This window comes from Topomyia yanbarensis, chromosome 3, assembly GCF_030247195.1.
Source record: "Topomyia yanbarensis strain Yona2022 chromosome 3, ASM3024719v1, whole genome shotgun sequence".
Lineage (NCBI taxonomy): Eukaryota > Metazoa > Arthropoda > Insecta > Diptera > Culicidae > Topomyia > Topomyia yanbarensis.
In genome coordinates, this window is record NC_080672.1 from 284,235,491 (window position 1) to 284,261,164 (window position 25,674).

The 25,674-nt window shown below is 35.3% G+C and overlaps 1 protein-coding gene across 6 annotated transcripts in view; it reads right to left on the reverse strand.

Annotated features, from left to right (window-relative positions):
* LOC131688737 (homeotic protein distal-less) overlaps positions 1 to 25,368 on the reverse strand; it is a 188,074-nt gene extending 162,706 nt beyond the window's left edge. For 5 of the 6 annotated variants that reach the window (XM_058973220.1, XM_058973217.1, XM_058973219.1 and 2 more), the window contains exon 1: positions 23,209 to 25,368. In XM_058973220.1, coding sequence (XP_058829203.1) covers positions 23,209 to 23,309 — 101 coding nt within the window. In that variant the 5' untranslated portion in view covers positions 23,310 to 25,368. The remainder of the gene's footprint in view (positions 1 to 23,208) is intronic. The other variant, XM_058973216.1, reaches the window with a different exon arrangement.
* Between the last annotated feature and the right edge of the window lie 306 nt (positions 25,369 to 25,674).

Sequence of the window (25,674 nt, forward strand, 5' to 3'; positions counted from 1 at the left end):
CCATTTGGCAACATACCGAATCGCATCAAACCAGAAAAATGAGCTCCAAGGAAAAATGAGTTTCATGCATTTAAGGGTTAAGCATAACCTAAGATCCGTTTAGTGTAACATAGAACTATGTATAACTTAAGAAATATTTCAATTGGTTTTTGAAATACAAACCAAAAATGCATTAAAAGTTTGTGAAACAAACCGAACAACAAATAGGAACATGACGAATGCCATTCCTAGTTTCGAAATGTTTTTTGAAAGTGAAAATTTCCGTATGGGTGCAAAAATAATTTCCCAGACTAGACTGTACTAGTCAAAAATGTATGTAATATAATTGATTGCACTATTAAATGTAATAAAATCGCTGAAACAGTCAGTGATTCTATAACAAACAAACAAAAGTGCGGAAAACGACAATTCGAAAAACACGGCAAAGGGCAAAACTATAGATAACAACTCAAAGAATGTATCAATAGATTGACCCCTCTACGATATGGCCCGACTTTTCCACCTGCCGACCACACAAGACAAGCACGTAACCATTTAGCTCCTTACAAATCGCGCCTACCGATACCGCCTTAGCGTATCCGAACGACGACGCCGCCGTTGCCGACGACGATTGCCACCGTAGAATTGTATCACTCATTGAAAAATCGATGCCAGTCCAATTAAGCAATTAATTATACGGTTTGGAGGTAATTAACACCAAATCAAATCCATGTATGCGCATCATCGGCATTTTAATGTATTCATGTGTTCAAAGACTCGTCTCTCTGACTTCGGAACAGCACCTCGCTCACAACGCCGTTTCTAGCTTTAAAATTGATTAGCTCTAAAACACTACGCTCAATCGTATGTCCGGCATACCAGACCAAATGTTCAGTTTGTGCAGTAGTGCGCGTTAGTCGACTTATAATATTCTTGATGTTAGTGTGTCAAACTAACGACGGCAACTAAACATAGCAAGTGATATTCGATCATTCCCGAGATGTGAAGGTACATAGAGAAAATTTTCCTTCAATCCCAATCTAACTATGCATACTTTACAACCTAGCCGGTTGGACTTAGTGGGAAAAGCAACACGCGTGCGCTCGACTGCATACCTGATCGGCTCACTGCTAGCGTAGATGACGAATCAATTCCGTAGTAATCGAGAATTCCTTCACGATGACAGCTACCGATAGTAAATCGTTTTTCATCTGAAAATGCTGCCTCCGCCGGTTAGAACTATCTGCTCTTTTGCGTTACGCTAGGAGGCATTCTTGCCATGCTACAAAATGGCAATCGACAGACGTAGTGCAGTGGCACTATACGTAGGCAGGTTGCGTGGAAGTCCGAACAGAAAATAGTAGGCACATGATTCTACTACCATTTTGTGGTAGCTCTACATTGCTACTGTGTGCAATATTTCCATGCGGTTTCTTCCGCAACCGTCAGTGGCTTCCGTCGGAGCAATTTTCTGTGAAACGACGGTGTCCCGGGAAAAGCAGCTGTGGTAATTCATTATTAATATACGAAATTTTAGTATTAATATTTTATCCAAAGCAATGATTATTATTTCTTTTATGGGTGATAATGGTGGATATATTTGCACTTGTAATGATCCATTTTGCCCTGGTGTGCTTTTCAGTAGCCACTTCCCAGACAATGATTGCCGAAGACAAACAGACTTACTGCATCTCTCACAGATAAATGAATAAACTAAGCAGTCGATGTTTACCCGTCAGGTTTCCGTCACCGTTGTGATACAGTAACAGAACGTCAAAATTAGTTAGTGAAAGACACTGTGGGTAAGATAGATACCTTACGTTTCTCACACTAAAAAAATTCAATTAAAAGACACTTAAATTATATCATTTTTAGAAGTTATCAAATGATTCTGAAAGTTATTTTGAGAAAGTGGTTTATTGACAGAAAGGACCTGAGGATATACAGTAATGAACAGAATATCTGCGGATTTTACATTTAATTTCATGTAAAATTACACGTCTTTTACAATGCTTTAGTTTATTCAGCGGTGTTTTGCACTAAAAAACACACAATGTTTTGAATTACATGTTAGAAACAAGAAAATTTCACTAATAAACATAAATATACGTCGCGAGGTTGTTTACGTAAAATGTTTTATAAAGTTTTTCTAAATGTGTGGTTGTTGCTACGGAAGCAACTAGTACGAATTGCGAATCGCACTATTAGGTGCACCAGGAGACAATTCACAAATTCAACATCTAGTGTATTTCGATTTGTGAATTGTACCAGTATCGAATTTCATATATGCTGGAACTGAATAAGGGTAACTTTATTATTGGAAATACACATGTTGTCATTCAAAAAGTGTTTCACGTCTGCACAGGTTGGTAAATTCTAGAGAGTTCGAAGTGAATGATCGCTGTGCAACAACGTCTAAAGCGCGATTCAGACGATACATCAGCTTCCGTCAACGTCAACGGAACGTCACCGTTCCGTCAGGATAAGTTAAATACTTTTCTCTTGCGTCCGTTCACACATGCCGTACGTCAAAACGTTCCGTGCCGTTGATGTTGTGTGTGAATGCCTCCATTAAACTGCATGTAACTTATCCTGACGGAACGGTGACGTTCCGTTGACGTTGACGGAAGCTGATGTATCGTCTGAATCGTCCTTAAAGGTCCACTTATTGTAGTCAGGCTGAGCCATCTCGATACACAAAAAGTCAATGTGACATTTCTATCGCTAATTTGTAAGACCAGTAAAGCCGAACATGTCAATACTTGTTTAAATAGGTTTTGAATTATGATATCATTATAGTACATAATACAAATTATTATAATTTCGAAATAATCGTACACATTGACCCGAATCTCTGAAAACGGAGCTCCAATATAAATTCGAAAGCGGTCTATGGCGATACAATTCTATTCATTTGAATTTAAGTTTAATCTCTATGAATAATGAGATACAGGAAATACAAAAAAAATATGTAACTCACAAGTGATTCTACCAGAAGTATTGTTCACATAATGATGTTAAGCCTTAACAGGTTTATTTAACATGTCTTGATTATTTTATTCGAAATGTCTACCCTGTTTGTCAATTACATTCTCCGGCAGCCGAGGATGGAGTCCAGTGCAAAAATTTCAAATTGTACGACTCCAGCGTAGAACTCTATACATTTTTATTAACAGAGGACATTCATAGGCCTTATCGTGAACAAATACAATATACACATACAATAATCGAGAAGATTTATGTCTGAGCTACAGGAGGCCACTATTATTCGTCGCTTTGACTTGGTACATTTTGTTACCAAGAAGCACTTCACTCTTGCTCTGGATGACACTTTCAAGTCACAATGGATCAATTTGCATATGTTAGTTAATAATCCTTAACCAACAAATTGAAGCGATTTATTTTCAGTTTCACCTTAAGATTTACTAGTAGTTTTGGAGTGAACCTATATAGCTTAGATCAATTACAATCAACTGCTGTTTTGTTTACAACAAATGATATTTGAGATCATGATGATAAATTTTAAATTTTTATGTTCATCCTAATAAAATACAGACTATTTATTACATTGATTTTTAGTACTGGCGATCGAACGTAGAGAATACATTTTCCCACAGAAGCATATTTTGTTAAAAATTGTAAAATGCCTAGCTAGTTTTTGTCAATCGACGTTTGATAAATATAGAATTTTCTATATTCTGTATTACCGATGTTAGGTCACTGATATCAGCCGGTATCCAAGTAATTTTAAGATAATTTCTAACAAACACTGAACCAAATCCCTTGCTTGTTTGCTTTTCAGGTAAAGCATGTCGCAGTTCGTGCTTCCATTCATTTTGTAACTTTGATATTTCAATTATGAAAACGTTGATATAGTAGATAGCGGATGCATTTTTGAACGTGGAACGACAAAACAATTATTATTATTTTTTCTTATTAAGATCAATTATAATGCTGTTAGAAATATGTCTTTGATTGGAATTATTTGAAAATATCGTTGCTCTTATACTCCGCACAGTTTTGTTCAGATCCGGATCGAAGAACTCGAATCTCGGATCCCAGCATCCATGAAAATAGAAATTAGGTAATCAACAATGTGACCGGAATGATCAGGGAATTCGGGGATCAAAAATTTTGAGCCGTGATGTGATCTAGCACAGAAAAGTAGTTTTTAGGAGTATAGATACTCAAATGCTTATAAAATTAAAATCCATCCAATTTAGTGATTGAAGATTTGAAGAATTTGAATATCTATAAAGATTTTCAAAACAATAGATCAATAATTTCAGTATTCCTAGAAATTCAGGTATTTCTCTATAAACCAAAGTATGTTGATTCCTTACAAACAGGAATTAGCTAATTATGATAAAGCCAATCAATTGAAGGATTCTGAAAACTCTGTTTACATGAATTATTAAAATCCAGAAATTTAGTCAACATAGCAAAAGGTTATTAAGGGGTTAAGTACTTTGTACTTGGTAAAATTCAGTATCCTTTCGTGACTTTTTATAGTAGGGTAAGGTGGGGCAAATCCAACCTAGTTAAAGGTTTTGGCTATAAAATGCTCATTTTACATCAGATCAAGTCGTTTTATATACCAAATTAAAGATTAGACTTCTGGGCAACTTTATATGTGTAGCATTTTATTCGAATCTTAAGAAAATTTTGAGATGCAAGCGTTATGAAAATGTTCATTTTTGCTGTTTTCAAAAATGGTGGGGTAAACCCAACCGCCTATGTTTTTGGTTGATTTAGTACAGATATTACCGAAATTTTATGCTTTTTCAATGACAAATCAATGAATGTTATGTTATTGAATTGTAACATGAAGAAACTGGAATTCAATGTCAATCTTCGAATGTCAAAATCACGAGCAGTAGCACGTAAAGATATTCCCATTTGAATCGGAGAGATTGCTCCACGAATACTATTTTCATCAGGTTTTTGCGTCTTTCGTTTGTAATTATGAACCATTGTGCAAAAAAATAATAAATAATAACAATAAAAATATATTTCAATTCGATAAATAGCCCTTTTCTTAGCAAAAAAGCGGTCGGATTTATCCCACTATTTAAAGGTTGGATTTGCCTCACCGCGTCATTTTTCATTACGATGCAATTAAAAAAAATGGAAATATCCTATGTTTTAATAAACCAAGGTCAGGGTCATATTTTGGTGTAGATGGATCCATAGACTCTAAAAAATATTAGCCTTATTTAACTTAAATACAAAGAAAAAAATCCATCATTTTCTCACTTTTCAAAATTGAAAAAGTTCATGTTCCCAATCCGTCCCAGTGAAAACTCTTGTGCCCTGATTAAGTTTAACCCAAATACTACTAGATCGGAGAAAAAACTTGCACATAATTGCTCCATTTTGAATGCGAGATATTTTAAAAATATGACAATTTTGACATTTTTCCTCGTTTTATTACATTATCAGTGCTAAGTTCAAACTTTTACTAGGATATTTCTTTTCAAAATAATGTGTAATTCTTGGCAAGATTTTGGTTTAGTTAGCGGGGAAACGAAATGATGGTTTTATTGAATCAGAGCGCTTCAAAGTGCTTCGGCACCAGCTGAGTCATTTCGAAACACAGTTCAAGCAACATATGTAGTTCAATTCTTCACGAAAACAAATCGATTCGAAGCACTTCGGAGCGCTCTGGTTCAATAAAGCCATCATTATGTTTCCCAGTTAAATAAACCTAATTCTTGCCAAGAATTATACATTATTTCGAAAAGAAATATCTTTGTAAAAGTTTGAACTTAGCACTGATAATGTAATAAAACGAGGAAAAATGTCAAAAATATCTAGCTTTTCAAATAGCTCACATTCAAAAAGGAGCAATTATGTGCAAGTTTTTTTTTCGTCGATCTAGTAGTATTTGAGTTAGACTTAATCAGGGCACAAGAGTTTTCACTGGGACGGATTGGGAACATGAACTTTTTCAATTTTGAGAAGTGAGAAAATGGCGGATTTTTTATCTTTGTATTTAAGTTTAATAAGACTAATATTTTTTCGAGTATATGGATCCATCTACACCAAAATATGACCCTGACCTTGGTTTATTAAAAACATAGGATATTTGAGTCGAAACAATTTGAATCACTAATGTTTGGAAAATTTTGTTTCCACGCGCAGCTTTAAATCAGCCTAGTGTATTAAAAACCCCTACTTTGGACAGTGAACAGCATTGCCAAACTTTAGTAAATACAAGCAACGTGGTTGCCATATAATGCAGAAATTACTAGGGAATATTATGATATAATATAATATCCTTGATAATGGTTTTTGAAAATATGATTTTCGGCCAGCTTTTTCGGTCAAATACTCCTCTGTGCAACGATCGGATTTACCCTACCTTACCCTACCTATATAATTCTCATATAATCATTTCTGGAATGCTATAGCTCAAACAAAAATATTTTTTCAAAACAAAAATTGTATAACGAGGATACAGAGTAGTAACGGTAATGTGTTTTACTTCGAAATAAGTTAACTAAAATTGGAAATAAATTTAACAAGGATTTGTTTTAAAACGCCATTTTACCGTGCCTTAATAGCTAGGTTAAACGTTTCGAATTCTTTTTATGAGCTTCGTAAAATAGGTATGAACGGCTTAGTTCCGAAATGAAAATACTACTTTATCAAGAGTTTCACTAATAAATAGACGTAAACGATCCGGACATATTTACTAACCCAACATTTAAAAATAACAATGATTAATGCAACATATATTTATTTCCCAAGAAAAAATGGATAAACTACTTTGCGCACGATTTTCCAAATCCTATCTTGGAAAAGGTTGGAGTTAAATATTTCGAGTTCCAGTCGTCAGTAGCTGACACCACAAAATTCGTTTCCCTATACTCGTCAGTGACGCAGAGTTTCTGTGCTTGGCTTATCGAAACATCACTCGGTACCAGACAGTTGCTTTAGGCGTTTACATATGTTATGTGCACTGTTTGGATTTAATGTCTAACGGGCGCCAATTTGGTGTTAGTTTGGATATATAGTTTAACTGTCAGCAAGTTGTCAGTTACTGACGAGTGGAACACGACACATTCAACTCCAAACTTTTCTAACAATAATAAAGTAAATCCATCATTCGGTAGTATTATTTTGCTGATTATGAAAAATTTCCAAAAAATTAATCTGATTATCTCAGAAACCATAACGGATAAATCGGCAAATATGTGCACTGTGATATATTTTTCCCCAAGGAGAAAAAATTGAGTAAAAACCAGTTTTTCTTCTTTAAGGAAACAATTGGGTAAAGCCACAGCTAAACCTAAACATTATTTCTTACGGGATATCACTCTTATCTAGGGGCCTGTTCTGTAACACAAATAGCGTCTACGTTTTTTGTAGCTAACGCCAATCCGTCTTGGGACCATATTACGCACCCAAGTCGAAACGTCGAATTTTCTTACAAGCCTGCGTACATTTTTTTTTCGTTTTCGGCAGAGGTAACATTGCGCATCTCCCCTCTAGCACTAAGTTAGCGTCGGATTCTGATGAGCCAAAGTCAAACCGAAAATTCCATAATAAATCAAAAAATCAAGTTTAAAAAAAATAAATAAAATCAGAAATGGATTGATTACGGAATTTAGATATCGAATTTTTCTGACATGTTTATAATTTCAAAAAAGGGTTCATAATTGATTTAAACATTCAAGCGATCAAAATTTATTTAATATCGACAACAAAAAGTTTATAAATTATAGATCCGCATAATTCTTCCTTTTAAAAAAATTAGTAACAAATCAATCCTGAAGATGTTTTTGGATTTGTTATACTACTTGTGAAGCAAAAAAATATATTTTTTTCAAATATCTTATTTTGCAATATGTTCAGAATTTTTTCACTGCCTCGTGCCGTTCCACGGTCGAAAAACTATCTCCCGTAATTGTTGATGTAAAGCTAAAAACCAAAGTTTGTTTTCGATTCCTTAGAACAATAACAAGCAACGTACGTATGTGTTTCTCGACATCTTAATTATTCAAAATGCCATCAAACTGTTCGTTAAAAAACTATACGTACACCGCTAGAGAAGGCAATTCTGAATGTGCTGTAAAAATTTCAAAACTATCAAAAATCGTTTCCGGCCACTTCAAAACAATGGTTGAGAGGTAAGCGCGTTTAAAGTTTTCAGTACGCTCGAGGTTAACCCAAGAATTGAAATTTTAACAATTAGATAATATTGTAGTTTCATTTTAAAACCCAAACCCATTATTTAGGTCGATGAAATATTGAATTCTACTGTAGTAAAAGGGTTACACCTTAAATCTGTTATTTTTAGATAAGTTAATAAGCAGATTATATGAAGAATGATTCTCAATTTAGTGAGGAGTTCGTAAAAAAATTAACTATTAATGTCAATCTACTGTCCCCACATTTGATGATTTCGTTGATATTATAATTTTGTTCCACCACATTCTTTATTTTACGGATCAAATCGAAAGCTTAGCCAATCAAGAAATAACTTCCAATTTGTTTAATACCAACCATAAATTTAAAAAAATGCGGCTCTCTCTAGGTAACTGAAGCAGCAATCGTGCACTAATTACAGCTACAAATGTTTTTTTCCCTAGAAAAGGAGAGACCATAATTCTTCCGACAATAACATCGTCCATTCACAGACATTTGACCTAACTTTAACACGGCAGCCTGTAGTAAAAGGGCAAATAAATAAATCAAGCGCAATAAAACTGAATTTTCCTCTACTACTGCACAAAACGTCCTACACGATTCCCGATGCATGGTCCGCATTCACGCCCGTGCCTAGTTCCACACGGCGGTATCTATAAAGCAGATACCCAACTGTAGCAGGAAAACAACGGTTTGTGATTAGAAAACGAAACAAATCCACTGCTTCACCAAGTGTATATAAATCAATCAAGGAATGTCGTAAAGGAAAACAGCCGCGCTACCCGTTCAAGTATTAAATTTAGAAAAAAAAATATGCGTGAGTTTTTGATTTTTCCTCCTCAGTCAATCGTACACGCACGACGCACAACAATGTATCACTCTGAACAAGGATAACCTCACTCAGAAGTAGCTAAGTGATTGTGGGACCTATAGCAGCAAAGGATCCAGATTTGTTTACCCTCGGGCAAAAATAAGCAAACAAACTAACAATAAACCAACCGACAGCAAGCAATCAAACAAATCCAAAAACACTTATTAAGACACTTATCCCCTTACATACATCCAATCGAATCCGAGCGGGTGCCTTACAGGAGCCGCCAAGTATTTACCCACAGACAACACGAACACTGGATAATACTGTGTGAAGCCTCAGCTCAGATCAGGTTTCATGTTTGCTTTTGTTCGAAATTAGACATCGTAAAATCATAACGATGCTATTGGAACAACATTTTATTTCGAGTCGGTAGAGTGATGAACGTATTTTCACCTTTTCGTTTTGTTGTTTGACAACCTCAACAAGTATCGTTCACGGTTTAAAGCTTCCAGTTATACTTTCTCAAAACCAGGTTTAGATAACAGGAATCAGTAGTGAGAACAGGTCTGCTACCCTTCAATAAATTAATGCGAAAGAAGCACACGCGCGTACCTGGCGGGCGATTGACGGCGCTTTGGAATGGTTACTATTAGACAAATAAAATATTAGTTCATTGCAGCTTCACTCAAACGAGGTAGGTATCTGGCACGAGATCTTGGCAACTTATGAATATTTCCATGCCGGCAACTACACATAGCAACCGGCAAGTAGATAGCCATAGAATATTAATTTTTGCATTAAGACACGAAATTGCGGTTGGTGCGTTGATCGGAAGTTACATTATGGTGTTCTGGTACCCCAGCTGACGTCAAATTATCACAACAAGCTATAAACCACCTGTATCAAAACTGCAGTTGTGTCGTTTTGGATATATTGACCATTACAAGATATTCATTTGAATATTCAACGATACCAGTGAGAATTATTAACAACTAGGTGTAATAACTCATCAAAAATTGCGGTACTTTCTGAACCATTCAAGGTTTCCCCCGTAAACGGAGGAGATTCATTATCTCCGATAATGCTAAGTTGGCCGTTGTGCCGAGCCACAAAACGCGAAAGGAGACTTTAATCGTTCAGATGCTAAGAGCTTTCCTTGAAATCCAATTGTTGGATTAATTATGCAAAACCCCTATGGTCAGTAAAACGTTCTACGTAACAAACGCATTTTATGAGCTATAAACAACATTTAAAGATAACGTGGATCAGTTAGAGCAGGCGCTTTCATTTAACTCATACAAATATAGATATTCTTTTAGATTCTTTAGATATCAATCTTCGCCTGTCGTGGAGAAACTCAGTACTAAAAAAAATGACACCAATAAAACTATTCTTGCAGAATGATCCCTTAGACACTGGTGCTGACTACGGGGCAATCAACGGAAGATGTAAAAACGCATCACATTTCAATATTGCTTTATCTACAGAATACATAACGTTCCATCTAAGTATTTTCTATTCACTAAAAGAGGTCTTCGAAATTTCTGTCGTTCATATTTCCATCGTAAAACATCATGTTTAAACGCTACTGTGTTCAAAAGTTAATAAATTTGATAAGATTTGCTTGATACCGAGATCACATTTACCAAATTTCGTGATTCTATAGGTTATATTTTTTCATATACAAATTTTTTTAAGTACATATACAAATACAACAAATTTTTTGAAGCAATATAACATAGATAGGGTGAGTGAGCCAGTCGTGGCATTAGCACCAGTGGTTCGCACTAGTGCATCCAACACAGCCATTAACCAAAATATGAGTCCATTCAGAGTATTTCGTAAATTAACATAAGTAAATAATCTTGTTTCACATTGTTTCCAAAAGTTTAACATTGAAACCTTCATGTTGAACGATGTATTGTTCATTTCAAATATAAGCTTTCAGAATTCAACACTTTTCTTAGCCGTAGGGCTAAAAACTATACATTTTATTTCACTTAATTTTAACTGAAATATGCAACCACTCAATGCAGTAAACACGTATAAGTGGTGTATAATGCTTAGATATTACTATTAAATATTTTATTGTATATGTTTCGTATATTTTAATGTAGTATTTGATAGGGCGAAGAACAGGTGCATCAATTTAGTGTGTGCTTTATTTGGCCGTAGTTTGCTCGATTTGTTTTTTCGTTGTTTCCGGGCGTTTGATCTAGTGATCGTTGAAATTTCCACTCCATAGCGCGGTATTAAACTGGTAAACATTTAGTTGTGTGCCAAAGTTGTGAAATACATTTGTTTGATGCGGAAACTGTTTTGCATCAAATCCCGTTGTAAACCACAATGTATCATTCGATGGATGAATACTTATGTAAATTTACAGCAAAATGGGGAAGAGATCCAAGATAAAAGGAAGATGCGTTACAAATGGGCATAAAACGAATTTGCAATGGAATGACGAGGTGTACCACATGCAAGACCTACGGTATTCCCGTTTCTACGGAGCGGTACCGATTGAGTGGCTACTGGCAGAATAAAAATGGGCCAAGATCTATGCTAACGATGGAGGAGGAGGAGGAAAAAGTAACTAAGTGGTTGACTGACATGCAGGATAGGGATTTTCCAGTTTCTCGAACCACCTTGCTCTTTAAAGTTAACACATTTGTCGCATCAGTCCGATGGCCAACTCCATTTAAAAAAGGTTCGTCTAAGTCAGTATCTATTGCAAAAAATATGAAGCACAATATTGGTTATTAATTTTTAGGAAGGAAATGGTTTGAATGATTTATGCACAGAAATCCAAAATTTTTCCTAAGTACTATAATGGCTGCCACTGGACGGGTCAGGCCTAATCATGTCAGCATTGCATCTGAACCAACATCGTCTGACAAATGTACCGTTGCTGAAAAGCACAACGCTGTCGAGCAAACTGAAAATAGCGATCTTTAGGGTTGTGCGGGTTAAGGCATTTTCTGATGCAGATTGGTGCCGTGAGTTAATATTTCAAATCCACGAAAAATTTCGCCGCTAGATGCGCTGAATAATATGCCAAACGCCCTCCGAGTTTAGATGTTTAATTTTTTTTCGGATTTTCTGAGTTTGCCACCATTAGCCGCAGTGAAAAGCACAGAAATTACAAAAAACAATTTCTCCCCGTTCTAAAGCTAAAAAAAGTTACGCAAAATTTACTCCCTCTCCCACATATGACGAATTGTCACAATTTCACAGTTTTCTTCATCCTTCCCCTCGAATAGTACGTAAAAAATATCTAAAAAGATATTTCGTCAGTAAAATCATGTTATGTAACTTAACTTTCTAGTTTACTCTCGCTCCCCCACATTTCACAACATGTCACATTTTGTCGTACCCCTTCCCCCTAAAAGTGTTAAGTAGACTTGTAAATCCTGGCATTTTAAAGCCTATGTCAATAGAGTTTGAACCATTATTTTGTAATTATAGTATCTGCTCGTTTACGGAAATGCTATCCGTGTGCGCACTTATCAACCTGTGCTTCCAAAACCTGAACACAGTTCCGTACAAACTGCATATATCCTATGAAAATATTACAATTTGCATAGAACTTTAAGTATTGTAAACACTGGCTAAGGCATTTCCGAAATAATAATAGTGTCAATAACTGGAGCACTACTAGGGCCAACTAAGGAACACTTGGTGCCATAACTGGAGCAAGACAAAACTTTTTGACTTCACATTAAAAACTATTTTCGATGGCAAATAGGTTGAATTCAAAACAGCTTCTTGTTAAGAACTGTCAGATCTTCCTAAAAAGATATAGATTGTAATTTAGTGTGGAATATTGACAAAAATTAAGGACCAAATTCTTTCCTAATGCTTAGCTAGTGCCATAACTGGCTCACTCACCCTATAAAAACAAGTAATTTTCTGAAACTAAGCATTCAAAATGTATATATTTTACAAATTTAGTTGAAATGAAATTAAAAGAAAATCACTAGTCTAAGTTAGAAGTAAGTGAGTCAAACTTAAAATATCTAGCTTGAATGCTTCTAGTTCGAAAGTTTGTAATAGAAACCGAATTTCAAGCCTAACAAATCATTTAAGTATCATGTATTTAAGTATCAACGCTTTTGAAAATAAACCTTTTAACTTTACAACTGGGAATTTCATAATTGTCGAATTCTTTCAGAAACGTTCTTGCAATTGCACCTAGGAATAGCAATATAGTCACTAGCGTTTGATGAAGTAAGATGAGCATTAGGGTGGGACAAAAATTAAATTTCTGCTTCGAGAAACTTTTTGGGTCATAAAACAGCTGTGTAAATTCTTAGCTCGATAAGTGAAACTATATATTTGCGCCAACTGTTTATAGTTTACATGGGATTTCGTTTGGGAAAAGTGACTTTTCCAAAATAATTTCTCCAGGAGTCGCACATGTCTTCCTAAAAATAAATCGTTATGTGGTTTTTATAGAACATTTAACAATGAAATAAAAACTCGCAGACCATGAAACGATCTGACACTTGTGGAAAAAGTTATTAAGCAGAAACCGATTGATGCTCTGACGACTGATAAAATATTCCTTTTTTCTAGCACCACTGCATTCGGCTGTCCAATTATATGTAATTTTGTTTTGACTTTCGTATCTAAATCAATGATCTGATTTGTTCGGTCACTTCCCAAAAATTTTGAGAGATGAATTGAGGCTTTTTTGTACACAAGTAGTGAAAGTTAAAAATTCTGTGTATAATTCGACCGTCGGTAGCAGTGGTGCTAAGAAAATTGAAATTTTCATGAATCTTCTGAGCAAGAGTCGAGTGTTTCTCAATAACTTTTTCCACAGTCGTTAAATCGTTTTGCGGTCTTCGAGACTTTGTTTCCTTAATAAATTTCCTCTGAAAATTTCATATCGACTTCTTTTTAGAAGGTACTGACTGACTCTTGGATGAATTATTTTGAAAAATCGTCCCATGTAAACTTTAAACCGTGGGCGCAAAAATATAGTTTCACCGATCGAGCTTAGAATTTGTGTAGATATTCTAGGACCCAAATGGAACCCAAAAAGTTGCTCGGAGCGAAATTTCATATTTTTCATATGACCATGTTCCACTTTAATGAGTATCCAACATGATCTTAGGCAGATTTTTTTTACAACATTTGGAATAAATAGTTTGAACAAGGTTGTCTTAAGACCACTCGGGCCACTGGGTACCATTGAGCTGAGTGGTCTCTAAAATTGAAAAGGTGTAAACTGATGTAAAATTGCATTCGAGGAAAGTGATTAAGAGTCACAGCACAAAAAATCTGGCCTCATAGTAAATACATACCGTTGTGTGAGTATGTAGAGTGGCATGACCATAAATGAGGCATTGTGGAGTAAGTCTGATTGAACGCACGTTCACCATTTGAACATCGTCCATCCCAGCAAGCAATTCTTCGTACTTCATGATCAGGAGTGGATCCAGAAAAAAATTTCGGAGATAGAAAAAAATAAAATAGAAACTATTTCAAAATTTCTCAAAAAGTTAAAAATCTTCGGGGGGGGGGTCCGGACCCCCAAGACTCTCCCCCTGGATCCGCCACTGTTCATGATATATTTAGGGTTATTTTCGTAAATGAAGCTCCCTGATATTTATGATTTTTCAAATAGTTCATTTTGTACTTTCATCTACATTTCTTCACTTCGGGGTTATATTTTTTATTTTGATTGTAGAGGTTTTAATATTAGGGTTAATCGCCCCTTTTTAGGGATAAGAAAAATGTCATTGGAAAAATTTCTAACCCCTGTGCGGGATCGCGAATCGAACCCAGGTGAGCTGCGATTGCCTTATCGATTTACCAACTACGCTATACCGGTACTTGAGACTTTTTAATGTCAGTAAATTCCGAACTATGTTGACAGATGTGCGAACATTGTTGCTTATGCAGTACATCACTAAGATAGATCCACACGATGAGGTCAAAATTTGTAATCAATTATTCGTTGACCACAGCAATACCGCTCGTATTAAGGGATTATATACAAAGTTGTGGCGAAAAATCGAAATGGGTTCGTCATTTTTTTAAAGCGTTTTGCGAAAATTTTATTTGAAAAAGCGAAAGACTGATCGTTGGTAGTACTATCGAAGATAGAAAAAAACAAGTTGAATTAAAAAAATGTTCAAGGTTGACGGAATTATGGACGATCCCCCGAAAAGTGTTTTTGGCAGAGGGTTACGCTGAACGCTCTCCAAGCCGAACCACTCAATTCAGTTCCATCCAAAAACTGAAAAGATTATTGAAGGAAAATGAATTGTGGTGTACTTAAACGGATCGATTCCTCAATAAAAAATTTTTTTCTTGCGAATTAAACATGTTGACCAAAAAATTGAGTTTCGTAGTGTTCAAAATTTTAAACAAAAATTCATTGCAAAGAATCGCAATTTTTTTGATGAAAAAATAATTATTCAAGTACACAAGAATGTAAATACAAACAATTTAAAACAAAGTTTAGGCAAATCGGATGAATAGTTCTTGAGATATCATGTTCACCGCAACGGTACTTTTCAAAATAATTTCATCCCGATATAATAATATATAATATAATTGCGTTTAAAATTTTGTTTTAACTTCATTCGTGGAAGAACCGGCGCGCAGCAAACGGCTGTAATTTAAAATATAGTGCTCCGATCCGGATGAAATTTCGCACAGATATTTTCCAAAGTATGTAGTTTTAGAATATTCAATAAAAAAAATCCAACTTTGTATATGACCTCTTAAGCTGACATAAAACGGAAGTTCACATGTCAAGGAATCGTTTGACTACAATATAAGCAATACAATGTTGTCGACGTGATGAAACTGGACACAGTTGATTTTTAGCTCCAGGAAAACCACAATTTCTCGTTTAATCGTAGCATCGCTAACAGATGACCGAATCCCACAATCCTTGAAATCAATAGATATTTTGTTGATCGCCTAGAGATTTAATCACGTCTTTCTTGCAGCCGGAATAAAAACAGCAGTTCTCTACTATATTGTGTCTATTTATACACATTTTCATTGGGGTAGGTTCTTTGTTAAATATTTAGAGAGACATTTTGTGAATTCCTTTAATGCGGCTAATTCAGAAAAAAAATGTATAGAGCGATCTATAGCTTTGAGCTTATTTCAGACCTAAAAATCTTCATGTTTAATCATTTTACATTTTATCCATCAAAAGAAAAAAAATCATACTCTTTGATAGTTGAAATTTGTTTAAAATTACTTCCAAACCTAATCATTGAAACAAATCGAATCTATAAGTACGTTGTAATGTAATACAAATCCAGTCGTGTAAAATTGACGAAATAGAAAACATGGAAAGTGTATCCCGTGGGCCATAATTTGTCTTCTACCCGAAAATTAAGGTTTTGAATTTATCACTCGTGTACAAATTATTGTGTTTAAATTCATGAATGCTCATATGAGAGACAGAAAATAAAAGTCGCAAGGACAGAACATGCTTCGTATAAACTGTTTTAAATATCTGATTTTAAAAATTAAAATCAGAAATAAACTTCAGGCGTAAAAGTCGGACAGAGATCCTTCGGCATAATAATCGCTTAAAAATGTTCAGCCGTAAAACTCGGCAAGGATGTTCCTCCAGTATAAAAACCGGTTAAAAATAAATAAATCGTTTGCAAGAGCATCCGTATATCGTGATGTTCAAGATTTAAAGTTGGCTAAAAACAACTTTGTAAGAATCGGATATATTTTGTTTCCTATATATATATATATATATATACATATATATATAAATATATATATATATATATATATATATATATATATATATATATATATATATATATATATATATATATATATATATATATATATATATATATATATATATATATATATATATATATATATATATATATATATATATATATATATATATATATATATATATATATACTGAAGGTTTTTTTTGTGACTCTTACAAAGGAAAGCTGCAGTCCGATTTTTACGCTTGAAGTTTATATCCGATTTTTATATTCTAATATATTTGAAGCGGGTTTTACAGAGTATGTTCTGTCCTTGCGAGTAGTAATGTAAGGGTTCCGCATAAATTTCGGAAAAAACAATAGTGTGTGATCGTTTATATGATCTGTTGTAATAAACGGAATAACTAAATTTTTGTACTAATTAGACAGAAACAGGTTCCTCAGAAAAATTAGTTTTTAGCGTTTCGGATTCTCCTCATGAGTAATTAGCACCAGTCTTTGGGCTAGTTAGACGATAAATTTAATAACTAATACCAACATTGGTGCTTTTGCAGGCATAGATGAGACCATAAAATGTCCTAGACCGTAGAATATTTTCATTTAAGACATTCTAGACAGAATAATTTTTCTCCATATAAACTATATACTTTCAATGTTCCATGTAACACATATACCATAGGGTGTCCCAACATTGAAACTTGAGGGTTGGCCAGCAAATGGTGTTACAGAAACATCTTTAAATGACAGAAACTCTGAGAATTGAAGTTCAGAGATAATCCAGATAAGATTTTTGAAAAAAAAAATTTCTCAAATTTGATAGAAATCAACCCTTTTTATATTTTTGCAGGTACCAAAAGAAAGCAATAATATAAGAAAAATGATTTATTTTTATCACTCTAATATTTTTTGTTTTGATCTTCTAAATGCCTGCTGAGGAATTAATGTCATTTATACCCAATTTTTTTAATTTTGTAATGAAATATCCGGAAAATGTTGAAATATTGCCTTTTTGTATGGAAATATGTTGGACTTGGCAAAAAAACCGAAAAATGTTAATGGGGACCTGAGTACTAGAACTCAAATTACGACTCTAAATTGTACGCTACCTCTGAAGTGAATGCTTTTATTTCAAAAAGAGACCTCACGGTGACTAAGATATTTCGAATATCGTTAAGAAAATCGATCCGAAAGTGACTAAATGAAAGAATTTCAATTTCAACCATTATTACTAATCCTTTTGTATGAAAACTAAATAAAAGAGCTCACAAAAATCGATTTTTAGGAAAAATCGTCGCCATTATCGAAAATATATTTTCAAGAAACCCTATGTTCAATCACTGCGGCTATAAACTAACGATTTGTCAAATCTAATAATTTTCATTTGAGCGATACGCGAAGTATCGTGGAGACCAAAAGCGATGAAAAAAGTAGCGTTTTGGGGTGAAATTCATGTCTTCGTTGTCCGTGAAAATTGTTTTTGATGAAAATATTTTAAAAAGAGCTCTTAAAACCCGATTCTGACATACTAGAGATAAACAGAAAATACCGTTTTTCATCTTGAATTACTCAAGATGGTTGTTTTTTGGAGAACAGTGTTATAAATGTTAAACTAACCTCCCTGTTTTTAGAAAATACGATAAGTTGATGGCCCTCTATTGTTGAAATTCCTCTGATATGAGTATGAATTAAAGATATTTCTATTAAAATAAATAAAATTGGTTAATTTTGTTTTTTTTCTACTATGAAATTCTATCAAATGCAAGAAGTGTGTAAGGTAGTCCCAGCTAATCCACATATAATGTTTTAAATCGTCATATGAACACTTTTTTATTTCTCTTTTACACATTTTTATTTTTATTTTACACATTGACAATTGTACAATAAAAATCAAATTATTATTATAGGAGTTATAATTCATCAAAATGGAAAAATGGAAAAAATGCGCAAAGGAGCATATAGTAGGCAACGTTATTCACTACCCTAATAATTTCACGTTAACATTTAAACAGAACTCGGGATATTAGTTATGGAGCCATTTTCTCTTCGTGAACTGGTTCTTGACTTATAGGATATTAATCATGATCTATCTAGCGTGCTCGTGAATAAGTTAATAAATTTAGAAGATATCCCTAATCCTTCGCTCTTCCAATAAACTCTTGACATTTTCGCGTGAGCTTTTTCATAAAGTGAGGAATATTATTCATGGGTTCATTATACATTTTAACGCCGATTGGTAGTATATTTTTAGTGTCAGAGAACGCCAGAGCTCTTGAAATCATGAACTAGAGTCACAGTACTTCCCGTGTAAAATCCGATAAAAACCTCATGAACAAAATAACACGGTAACGCAACAAGAAGTTGTGAAAGTCGTTTCAAAACCCTTGAAATCATGAACATGAATCCTTTCTTGAAACCGTAAATATGAATAATTTGATTTTGATTTCGTTGTTAAACTCAAGAAAACAATATTACGATAAAGCACAAAGAAGCTACGAAAATGGGAACCAACTTTCTGTAATCATTAAGAAGGTTTCGGCAATTTCAGTCGATAAAATTAATACAATTCAGCGAGGCTCTAGTTGCAATCATAACAAACGAAACTGGGTTAAGAAAATGTTACTGAGCTACACAATACATGAATCCCTTTCCAATAATGAAATCGCTTTTTGATGAAAGATCAAGCTCGTGATGCAAGAGAAATATTGATAGCCATAATCACAACGTGATATTCACCTGACGTGAACTACTTTTTTAGAAACAGGTTTCATGAATATGAGACTACTATTGACGATCTCATGAACTTGTTTACGGTTTTCGTAAACGGTTCACATTAAGCAATTGTAATTATTTTTATGAATTTTTGAACAGTCGATTAATTTCGGGAGAGATGCCGCACTTTCTGTATCTCGTATATAGGGTCATTTTTATACGATAGTATGATATTGTGAGTTTGTCTTTCGAAGAATTACAACACTGGAGATGTAAAATAGTCCTTATTATTACCTCATAAAAATTTTATTAATGATTATGTGCGTCCAGTTGCATCACGGAGTGCCGAAAGTTTTTCAGTACCGCATTAAAATTTCATTTTTTTTAATTGTTCGATTTTTTTTCGGTAAATCATGCGTCGGTTGAATAGCTGGGACCTTTTAGAAGGCATTCTGATCATGAGCATGGTCATCCATAATTTCAGAGAAAAACGTCGTCGTGCGGCATCTCTCCCATAAAATTGGGAGAGATGCCGCATCAAAATTGCGGGTGAGATGCCGCACTCGATGGCAGAGGATACGTAGCTAATATGTATTTTTTTTACCTCGTAATGTCATTAAATGATCATTTGCTTCATGCATAGATTATTAATAAGGTATATCCACAAACTAACGGACCTAACACAGTGACATATAGGAATATGAGTTCATTTATCTATATATTTAAACGGGCGATATGTATATAAGTTTTAGTTACTTCGGTTTATTCTTTAGAGTTCCAGGCACTAATTTTAGTAAACGCATTGATTTGTAGTGACGTAAATTTTGGGATAAAAATAAAAATTTCGACGAATTGATGCTTTTTAAAATGAATCTTTCAAGAACAAACCAAAGTTATATAAATACATTGTTGGAAGAAACAACAAAAACTGCTTTTGAGGAACCCCTACCAATATATCGCTCGTACAAACATATAAATAAGTAGTACCTTTAATTATGTTACTCCAACTTAACCGTTGCACAAGGTTGCAAAAGAAAAATATTTTTAAAATGTTGAATAAAAAAAAGTTTCTAGAAATGGTATTACCCCCTTAAGAAAAATGAAGGTGCTGGCCGATTTATAGGTGTAATCAAACTTCATGAAACTCAGCTGAAGACCCTTAATCACAAAAATATCAACGATAACTAAAAATACTTTTGTTCACCTTTTTTCAGTTTGTGATCATGGTGCGGCATCTCACCCGCAATGACCTTTTTTTGTAAAAATGTTCATGGAAATGTGATGATTTTTTTTCATGACAAAAACCATTTCACAGTATTTTTGAAATTTGTCGCAATTGATAAAAATGATTTTATTAAATATTGAATGGTTTACTTTGATGCAGGATCGATTTTAAGAAATGTGCGGCATCTCTCCCCAAATTACCCTATTTTTTCGTTTTGATAAAGATTTGTTTTAAGAAATGTTGTTTAAATATTTCTTATACAGTCCATTTTCCCCCATCGTTGCATTCACGGCAAGATCAAAATGCAGCTTTTGTTTTAAATGTTCTCTGAAAAAATCACTGATATTTCCTAAGAATATTTTTGATCTGGTTCTTTTGAAAACATTATAATGAACGATTTGTTTTATGGAATTTATGAAGAAACTATTTAGACGCAATATTGATATTGATACTGACGAAACTCGACCAAAAGTAAATAACAAAATTGTAACAGAATGCAAACTGTCTTATAAATCTTGTTTCGCTAGCAGATAAATTAACAGAAAATTGTAAAAACACTTTTGACAATTTTATGTTAATTCATCTACTAACGAAACAAGATTTATAAGACAGTTTGCATTCTGTTGTAATTTAGTTATTTGCTTTAATCGAGCTATAGTTATGAGAAATTTTCGTTATGATCGGGTTTCCTTAGATATCCGATTATCGTGCTTCACATACTACAGTGCATCCCACATTTATTTGTTCACTCTACTTTTTCAGGATAACTTTTTTTCTAATCCAACAAACTGCACCAAATTTTCAGCGATTGTTGTAAAGCTTAACTAGCGATATTTTTCGAAATTTGGAAACCTTGGTGCGTTTTGTTCGTTTGTTATGGCAGTTTAAGTGAAAAAAGTGGTGCCCCACATTTTACGTTCACACACTGTCACTAAGGTAATTCTCGTAATAGACATTCTTTTCGCATATATAGATCATTTAATTGCGCAGCCGGGGAAACGATATTATATTGAATAGTTGCATTTTAACGTTTTGTGTTCCATCCGTCAGCAACTCACACCAACTTGTTGCTAGGTAGCCGATGTATATGAAAGAACACCAAATTACTGCCAGTTACACTAAATTCAAACAGTTCCCACACCGTGTGGGGACTTTTTTTATTTTGATTATAGAGGCTTTAACCATAGGGTCATTCGCTCTTTTTTCGGGTTAGAGAAACCTCTTGGAAAAATGTCTAACCCTATGTGCGAGGTTGGGAATCGAACCCAGATGAGCTGCGTACAAGGTAATCGATTTACCAGCTACGCTATGCCCGTCTCCACGTATGTGGACGCCTAAAGCAACTAGCTAGTTTCTAGTGATGTCTCGGTTAGCCAAACACAGAAGCGCTGGGCCGCTGACAAGTGTAAGGAAATGAACTGTCTTCTGGCACGAGAGCCTGCGAGTATGTAACCTTTATTTTTTCCCGAATGGAAAAAATGGAATATTCAGATATTACATTGCTTGTGCAGAGGAAAAGCAACAAAGCGGTTATTATTAGAAAGTAAACTAAAGTATAGGTAAGCTTTCCAAAAAAATATATTTTTGAATATTTTATTTCACTCTGGTGTCTTTTAGTTTATTTTGGGAAAAATATTCCCGACCCGGTATTTTACCGGTACCGAAGACTTCCGTACCGCGGAACAGGTTTTTGCTAAAAAGAGTTTGTACTAGAAACTCTAACTACTAATGTGAACTACGTGATGATGGTAGCTCATTCTATTGTTGACAATCTACCAGAAGCATTAACGCCTCAGATAAATCGAAGAAATAATTTATTCGATTTAACTGAGGCAGAGCAATGATCTTGGATCAAACGTTGCCAATCATCGTGTTTTCTAATGAGAAAATCCAGATTAAACAGACCGTACATCCTAAAAATGATCGTGTTTACCTAACTACATTCACTTACATTAATTTCAGAATTTTCGACCAATGGAGGCATTCCAATCATTTTCATTGAGTATGGCGCCAAAATTATTTTATCTTTTATCTGGAAAATGTTTTAGAAATTGTATCAGGGAGACCATGAAATTACAAAAAAGACTTGACGCCGTCCGATAAAACGCGTGTTAACCAGGAGTGGTTGAAAACATTTTCCATTCTTGACAGCCTACACAATGTCCTTCAAATTACCCTACCGCAAACCCAATGGACTCTTCTATTTGTTCCATTGTAGATAGAATTTTTTTCTACAGAACTTTCGACATTTTTTTATAATTTTATTTCGACCGGAACAGGGAAAAGGATCCTGGAGTAGAGCAATTTTTAATGAGCTCGCATAATAAATGTTTCAATGCAAAAAAGTAATAGCCTTCTTAATAAGTAACACTTCATATCAGGCACCCTGTAGTAGAACATCGTCTACGGTCGAACTGGAGTTCAAAAAAATAATCCCCGGCAATGCTCTTATTTCAAACAAACCAGTCCACTTATTCCAACTTATTCGACCACTAACCACTTAACAAACCGTGAATGGCGTACACATTCAAAGCTCATCGCAGATCGCAGTTGCTGGAAAAAAAAGAGGATAATACAAATCCATTCAAAACACTAACCCGTGCTGCTGCAGCTCGACGAAGGCGGATTTACCGGGCCCCGCCGGCGTTGCTCCACCGTCGAGGTACTTTGGCGTGTGCGGCGCATCCGGTGCGTCCATCCCGGACTGGGGCGTACTAGGGGGGCCCTCGTAAGGGCTCCCCAGATCCGTGAAGTTGAGCGTGTTGGCACCGATCGAGGCCACTTTTTCGAAATGAATCGTAATGCCGTTGAAGTAAACTCTTCGCGTTCACTCAACGGCAAGCAGTCGTAGCACCTGAGAATCGAATGCAGAGTGCTCTCATGCACTTCAACGCACAACTCACTACACTTCACTTGTTCGAGGTTTTATTTCGTTGCTGTTGTGCACCACTGTTAGGATGATACTATCTCACGTGCGTCAACTGATCTTCCAGGGTGTTTTCTTTCAGGAACCTCTGTCACACTGACACCATTCGGAAGCAGCTCACTCAGCGATCACTTTCTTTCCTTTCAATACAAAAAAACTAGGATGCACTTTAAATAAAAACTTCCCGGGACGCAACAAGGATCCCCTCGTATGTTTATGCGTGATAGCCGGATTCGTTCCTTTCTTTCACTAATCCATCCAGGTCACCGCTGAGTTCTGATATCCCTGAGCTTGTTTTATCCGTATGTTTTTTTTCTCTGTTTGCGGGTTCTTCTTTCGTCTAAATTTGTCGATGTTTTCACACACTTCCTGGGGTTCAAAAGCACACACTCACCAAGCGAGGGACTCCCTGCTGAGATATTATGTGTTCCTGCTCTGTTTTTTGCTTTGTTGTTCTCGTCGAGATCAAGATTCGATTCGCCGTCGCCACCCCGGTGATCGGATTGCGAAGGTGATGAATTGAGATTAGCACCGAACGTGGGTGTGCTAATGTGTCAACAAAATCCTCGCTGTTTGAGCTAACCGCTCTTCACTGATAATTATTAAAATTAATATCACAATAAACTAATGAATAATTAGGAACACAAGAGTGATGATAATCGTGAAAAACTGTTCTGTTACAGATTTAGGAATCATTGCCGTCTCGCCTCGCGAATTATTGCCATCGTCCGCGACGATGGTGGACTCATAATCGATTCTTCCACCGTAGGACGAAAGCGACGTTTACTTTTTCCTCGGGTGGGAGGTGATTATCGTAGCTACAATTAAAATAATTTTCACGGCCACCGATTTCATTCACTAGCCGGTAAAGGAGGCTTCAGAGTGTCTAAGAATCAATTACACTAACCCTAATTTTCGGTAATAATGGGTCACATACACTCGGGGGCCACTCGCTGTTCGTCAGTTCCGAATCACCGGTGTTTAGTAGGAGTCACACAACCACCACAGTACGGTCAAGCGCGATGAAGCAAAAACTGCACATAAACAACACTAATTTATCGCTTCAATTTAAACTAATTACTGTTTTGACACTGTCTTCACGTAATCGTGAAAATTATCACTTAGCACTCATACCAACGGCAGAAAAAAAGTAGAGTCGGAGCGCGCGCAAACGATCACTACTAATCGCAGCTATCACACAATTGATTATTATGATTATTATTATGTGCGATTGAGTGTTGAGTAGATTCCTTCCACCAGACGGTTCACCCGGGCACTCCACAAACAACAATTGTCACTAATTGTCGCCGAGCAGAAACGATCCCCCGAAAACTGGCGGGTGTCCAAATTACATATCTTCCAGCCCCGTAATGGTATAATCGAAAACAATTCCGAACTGAATCGCTAAGATTTTTAATGGCATATAATATTAGTTTTCCAAATTGTATATAATCTAGAAGCGAAGATGTATGTATTTATGTTTCTGCTATTTTATGCTTTCTGTTGATGTTGCTGTTTCTTCACTCCACCTGACGTTGACCGATCCGTTTCGTACTTTTTTTTTATTATGCTTAATGTTTAATACTATTTTCATTAATAACATGAAAAATGGTGTACAAGCTGATTCTTTTTTCGTGTGATTAGTGGGCTATCTTCCTCCACTCACTCTCGCTCTCTTTTTCGCTCGAAACCCGCCGACGATATGATTATTATTACACGTTATCTTCCTCTCTTCGCCGTCGTCCCTTTTTGGTGCGTCACGTCAACGTCGGGTTTTGTGCCAAGGGAATTATTAAAAAGCAACGCTCGTTGCGCGACCAACCACGAACAAAGTGCGTTAAAGACTAGTGACTGTGAGCACACTTGAGAAACGACCCGAACACTGTTGGGCTCGATCGTTAAACACACAGCGTAGCACTATCATTATGTGCGCCCGGAGCTTCTGATTGGTTGTACACTAGTATGCAAGCACCGCCCCTTTATCCGTCATCCTCTTCGCACGTAATTTATTCAACATGAGTCCCACCAGTGGCGTAGTGTAAGTAACTCCTCAGCGATATCATTCCCATAGACAGCAGCAACCTTTTGTAACCCGCTTCGCAAATAGTTCATGCAGTATTATTCAAAAATCAATCAT